The sequence below is a fragment of the Narcine bancroftii genome, chromosome 2 (assembly GCF_036971445.1).
Source record: "Narcine bancroftii isolate sNarBan1 chromosome 2, sNarBan1.hap1, whole genome shotgun sequence".
NCBI classification, from domain to species: Eukaryota; Metazoa; Chordata; class Chondrichthyes; order Torpediniformes; family Narcinidae; genus Narcine; species Narcine bancroftii.
In genome coordinates, this window is record NC_091470.1 from 192,649,746 (window position 1) to 192,656,030 (window position 6,285).

Below are 6,285 nucleotides of genomic sequence, written 5' to 3' on the forward strand. Positions count from 1 at the left end.
TTTGAATCTACAATTCTTTGAGTCATTCGATGCACTACAATTTTATTACCAAAAAGTTTCAACGGATGGAGTGAATGCTGCGACCAGAACGCCTCAGCATCGACCCGCAGTCAGCTACTGCCCAGAGTGACTTCAGGGACTGGGTGAGGTGCTTCGAGACATACCTGCAGCGCTCAGACCTCATCGTGGAGGAAGGCGCCGATAAACTGTTGGTTCTGATGTCGATGGTGTCCACGAGGGTCTACGAAAACATGCAGGACGCGACATCCTATACAGCAGCCATGAATGTGCTAAAAGGACTCGATGAACGACCTGTGAATAAGGTATATGCCAGACACATGCTGGCGACCAGGAGACAGCAACCGAGTGAGTCCTACAGAACCTACTTACAGTGTACCTGCTTTTAATTCGGCCTCCCCACACCCCGTCGATGGCCTCGTTGCCGCCACGTGGCCCAGAAGTGTGACTTCTGCGGGATGGAGAAACACAGTTGATCCCTGTGCCCTGTGAGGAAGGCCTGGTGTCAGAAGTGCAAAAGGAACAGCCATTTCGCAAAAGTCTGGTGGTCCAAGATGGCCACCGCCAAACACAGTGCCTCGTGTGACGCACAACTACCTTCCCCAGATTCAAACCGCTCAACCACAGAACTCTCATCCAATGAGAGTGAAGAACTGATTGCACAGCAACGCTTGACGTCACAACACAAGCATCATGTGCAGAAGGTGCCGCCCTCACCGCCATGACGCTGCACCCCAACGGACCGCCAGTGACTTCTACGCCCACTCTCCCCACACGACCTCTGCACTGGCAGGCCCTGATGGACCCGCCTGCACCATGCGTGCCACTGCCACCGCCACTCACCACTGACTTACTGGCACCATGGCTCTCCACGTTGGCCCCCTCCAACCGGGTCCCTGCGTCAGCAGACCCTGATGGACCACCCACTCTGATGATGTCACCACGCAAGTGTAGCGCGCAACAGTCCGAGGCACCACGACGCTCTGCCCCTGCTTCAGTAATGCGAGGCTCCAATGGATGGCCCTCCCCAGTGACACAAGACATCATCACGCCAGCCTCCAGAGACACCAACATGGGCAGCTCTGCTGGAGACACCAACACAGGCAGCTCTGCTCCCTGATTCATTCACTGCATCTGCAAAGCCAACCACATCCCTTAGCTAGGGCAATGGAAACCATCAAGGTGAACAGTCAATATGCTAACTGTCTGTTTGATTCAGGTTCAATGGAGAGCTTCATTCACCCAGACCTGGTCCAACGATGTGCGTTTGCAGTCTACCCAAGTGACCAGAAAATTTCGCTGGCCACAAGAACCCTCTCAACGGCCATCAAAAAGGTATTGTGTGATGACCTTGAAAGTTCAGAGTATCAAATTTACAAGGTTTAAGTTGCTGGTCCTATCTTAGCTATGTGCTCCTGTATTGTTGGGGTTGGATTTTCAATGCCATTTTAAATCAGTGTCACTGCATTATGTGGTCCCCATTCCCTGCTCTCTGTCTGCCACCACCACTCCACTCCGGATATGCCCTGCCAGTGACAGCCCACGCCAGTCCCTGTCCCCCAAACCAGATGCTCCAATTGTAGTCTCTCCACTCTCCGAGTCAATCCTCCAACACTCTTCACCAACCTCACTCCTGGCTGGAAACAGATTGCCACCAAAAGCCGGTAGTACAGCTTCGGGGACAGGAAATTCATTAGAAGTGAGGTACGCAGGCTGCTGGACAAGGGCATCATTGAGCTCAGTGCAAGTTCCTGGAGGGTGCAAGTAGTAGTCGTGAAGAACGGGGAGAAGCTGCAGATGGTGGTTGACTACAGCCAAATGGTCAACCACTTCAGACTCTTAGTTGCTTAGCCACCCACTCCCGTGAATCACGGACGTGGTGAATCAGATCGCCCAATACTGTGTGTTTTCCATCATCGAACTTCGATCAGCCTACCACCAGGATCTGATCCGTCCAGAGGACTGCCCCTTCATGGGCTTCGAAGCGGACCCCAATTCCTCAGGGTCCCCTTTGGTGTTACTAATGGAGTCACGGTCTTCCAGCGGGAAATGGGACCAGATGGTAGACCAGAACGGGCTAACAGCTACATTTTCGTATCTGGATAACGTCATTATTTGTGTCCATGACCCGCAAGACCACGAGACCAACCTTGAGAGATTCTTCCAAACCGCAAAACAGCTGAACCTAACCTATAATTTTGAGAAGTGTGTGTTCCAGACCACTCGCCTCGCAATTCTAGGTTGTGTGGTGGAAAACGGGGTGGTAAAGCCAGATCCCGTCCAAATGCACCCCCTCATGGACCTCCCACTGCCCCAAACCCAGAAGGCACTCAAGTGCTGCCTGAGGTTTTTTTCTTATTATGCCCAATGGGTCCCATAGTACGCTAAGGCACGGCCACTCATTAAGTTCACCTCCTTCCCCTTGTCAGCGGAAGTCAGAACGACCTTTGACCACATCAAGTCAGATATCGCCGCGGCCACCCTGCATGCTGTAGGTAGAGAACGATCCTTTTGACTTTGCACTGGCAGCCACTTTAAACCAGGCCTGTAGGCCTGTCACCTCTTTTCCAAGACCCTCCAGGGTCCAGAAGGCCAATACTCCTCTGTTGAGAAAGGGGCCCAGGCCATTGCAGAGGCCGTACGTCATTGGAGACACTACCTCACTGGCAGGCGCTTTACACTGCTGACCGTCCAACGTGCGGTCTCATTTATGTTTAACAACAACCACCGGGGTAAGATCAAAAATGACAAAATTGCCAGGTGGAGAATCGAACTCTCTACCTTTAACTATGACATCCTGTACCGGCCTGGAAAACTCAATGACCCACCTGACGCCCTTTCCCATGGGACATGCGCCAGTATACAACTGGACAGGCTGCAGAGACTCCATGAGGAGCTCTGTCACCCGGGGGTCACCAGGTTCGCTCACTTCATAAAGGCCTGCAACCTGCCCTATACGGTCGAGGAGATCCGCTCCATGACCCGAGCCTGCTCCGAGTGCGCTGAGTGCAAGACCAGTTTCTTTCGGCCAGAGAAGACCCATGTCATAAAAGCCACCCGGCCCTTCGAACGTGGACTTCAAGGGGCCCCCACCTTCGACAAGCTATAACACCTATTATTCTCACAGTGGTCGACGAGTACTCCCGTTTCCTGTTTCCTATTCCCTGCCCAGACATGACCACCTCCACAGTCATAAACGCACTGCACAGCATCTTCACCATTTTCAGGTACCAGTGACCAGGGGTCCTCGTTTATCAGACGAGCCGAGCTGAGGCAGTACCTTCTGGAGCATGGTACTGCTTCAAGCAGGACCACTAGCTACAACCCACGTAGTAACCGCCAGGTCGAAAGTGAGAATGCCACCGTCTGGAAAGCGGTCACGTGTTCCCTCCAGTCTAAAGGTCTCCCCACTACTCTCTGGCAGGATGTCCTCCCAAAAGCCCTACACTCCATCAGGTCCCTGTTATGTACTGCCACCAACGGTACCCCGCATGAACGTATGTTCTCGTTCCCACGGAAGTCAGAATTGGGAACGACCACGCCAGCTTGGCTGACGGTTCCTTGAGCTGTCCTGCTGAGACGTCATGTCCGGTACTCAAAAAGCGACCCTCTAGTCGACCGGGTAATGGTGTTACACATGAACCTTTGCTACGCTTATATTGAGTACCCGGATGGTCGGGAGGACACGGTCTCAGTAAGGGACCTGACCCAAGCTGGATCTAACATTGTAACGTTTGTTCCCCAACCTTCCTCCAACTCTCCCCCAGGTAACATGCTGGGACAGTGGGACCAGTAGCAGTACACAGATGATGACGGCAGTAGATGGGACCAGCAGCAGCACACAGATAATGACAACTGCAGACTAGGCATACCTGCACCGACCCTCAGAGACTCCAAGGACGATCATGCACCGCCCCCGCCAGCTACTCCAATTCCGGCACCACGGCGATCATGTCAGACGATCAGGCCACCTGACTGTTGCAGCCCGTAACCCCTGCATGATATCCTCCCCATGTTTGGAGTCCAAAGAAAGGGAGTACCATTCCTGTTCCCCTCCACACAGACTATGGACTATTAAGAACTCAGAAAAACCACCACTCGGTAACGAACCCCCCTTTTTTTTAGCCACCCTGGGGTTAGTTCTCAAAGAAGAGGTGAATGTGATAGTATGGGATCCTATCACCTCTGTATTTATTTGTATACAGTGCTAATGATTGGCTGAGAGCCGTAGCCACACTTACTGGCCAGGTCATAAAAGGCTGCACCTAACCAGACCCAGGTCAATCTGGACTGATCGACCTCGATGTACTATGCTCCAGTCTTTTGGTAATAGAAGCCTTGGTTTGAATCTACAACCCTTTGAGTCATTCGACGCACTACAAACAGGAAACCCTTTAGTTAGAACAGGAACAGGAATACCTGTAATTATAACAGGAACAGCAAACCCCTCTAGTTACAACAGGAACACAAACTCTGGTGTTATAACTGGAACATAAATTCCTGCAGTTATAATGGGAACATCAAATCCTGTAGTTACAACAGGAACAGAAATGCCTGTAGTTACAAAAGGAACAGCAACACCTGAAGATACAACAGGGACAACCACCACTGTAGTTATACAGGAACAATAACACCTGTAGTTACAACAGGACTATCAACCTCTGTATTTTCGACTGTCTGCGCAAGTCTGCAATTGATGTGGGAGATGTTCACGCACCAGAAAATTAGAATCCAGAACCACAATGTTGTACTTACACGGAAGAACAGAATATAATAGATATGCATTGAAGACTGAGAAAGCTAAGATCAAATGCAGCCTCAGTGCCCGACCGTTCACCGTGTGCGCCCTTTCTTGGTTTGTCCTTCCAAACTGCAACACCTCACCCTTGTCTGCATTAAACGCCATCTGCCATTTTTCAGCCCATTTTCCAGCTGGTCCAGATCCCTGTGCCAGCTTTAGAAGTTTCCTCTGTTACGAGCCCTGAGGACCCCAAAACCCAGCAGCAACAGATATTCACCAAGACAAAATGGTTACTTCAACAAAAGTTTCTTTTAATTATCTTTAAACATGAAAACAGGATCAATCTTTAACTTATCACTATTGACTTAACAAACCTAACTTAACCCCCTTCTAATTCTAAGCGCACGTGAACGTAGTGTGTACGTTCAGAAAAGTTCTTTGGTTCACAGTCAAATCACACTTCTTTTTCTTTCAAGTTCACTGGTTGCAGGCAATTCTTATACTGTGCACAGAATGTAACATTTATTTTTTTAGATTTTAAAAATTTTTCACACTGTGAACCATATCAATCAAAATACATACAAACATTTCCCTCTTAAATATACACAGTGGCATTTTCTCCCCTCATCTACTTTTACACACTGGATCAGGTCATTTTGTCTTTTCATTTTAGGGGGTGGAGGTTTGCGGTAGGCTCTCTCTGTTATGTTCCATATATGGTTCCGAAATTTGTTCAAATAATGTGACTTTATTTTTTAAATTATATGGTTTTTTTTTCCAATGGAATACATTTATTCATTTCTATGTACCATTGCTGTACTCTCAGGCTCTCTTCTGATTTCTAAGTTGACATTATACATTTTTTTGCTACTGCTAAGGCTATCATAATAAATCTTTTTTGTGATTCATCCAGTTTGAGGCCAAATTCCTTACTTTTTATATTACTTAGAAGAAAGATCTCTGGATTTTTTGGTATGTTGCTTTTTGTGATTTTAGTTAATACCTGATTTAGGTCTTCCCAAAACTTTCTCATTTTCTCACATGCCCAAATTGCATGTACTGTTGTTCCCTTTTCCTTCTTACAGCAAAAACATCTATCTGATACTGTTGGGTCCCATTTATTTAACTTTTGGGGCGTGATATATAGCCTGTGTAACCAATTATACTGTATCATGCGTAACCTCGTGTTTATTATATTCTTCATAGTTCCAGAGCATAACTTTTCCCATATTTCATTTTATATCTTTATGTTTAAATCTTTTTCCCACTTTTGTTTGGGTTTATAGCTTATTTCATCATTTTCCTTCTCTTGCAGCTTAATCTACATGTTCATTATAAATCTTTTAATTATCATTGTGTCTGTAATCACATATTCAAAGCTGCTTCCTTCTGGTAATCTCAGTCTGTTTCCCAATTTATCCTTTAAATAAGCTTTCAACTGATGATTTGCAAACATTGTACCATGAGTTATTCCATATTTGTACTTCATTTGTTCAAATGTTAATAAATTATTTCCCAAAAAACAA

At 47.5% G+C, this 6,285-nt stretch overlaps 1 protein-coding gene across 1 annotated transcript; it reads left to right on the plus strand.

The window, feature by feature from the left end:
• The first annotated feature begins 739 nt into the window (after nucleotides 1-739).
• On the plus strand, nucleotides 740-5,980 carry LOC138753039 (uncharacterized). Its single transcript, XM_069915632.1, has 3 exons — nucleotides 740-910; nucleotides 973-1,353; nucleotides 3,786-5,980. The coding sequence occupies exons 1-3, from the start codon at nucleotides 740-742 to the stop codon at nucleotides 3,882-3,884; spliced, it is 651 nt and encodes a 216-aa protein (XP_069771733.1). The 3' UTR covers nucleotides 3,885-5,980.
• The last annotated feature ends 305 nt before the right edge of the window (nucleotides 5,981-6,285 follow it).

Excerpts from the sequence above, each read along its gene's own strand:
- LOC138753039 (XM_069915632.1), top strand. The coding sequence starts at position 740 with ATGACGCTGCACCCCAACGGACCGCCAGTGACTTCTACGCCCACTCTC. Across the intron at positions 911-972 it reads CGTTGGCCCCCTCCAACCGG|CGCGCAACAGTCCGAGGCAC; the intron begins GTCCCTGCGTCA and ends ACGCAAGTGTAG. Across the intron at positions 1,354-3,785 it reads TCTCAACGGCCATCAAAAAG|GTAACATGCTGGGACAGTGG; the intron begins GTATTGTGTGAT and ends ACTCTCCCCCAG.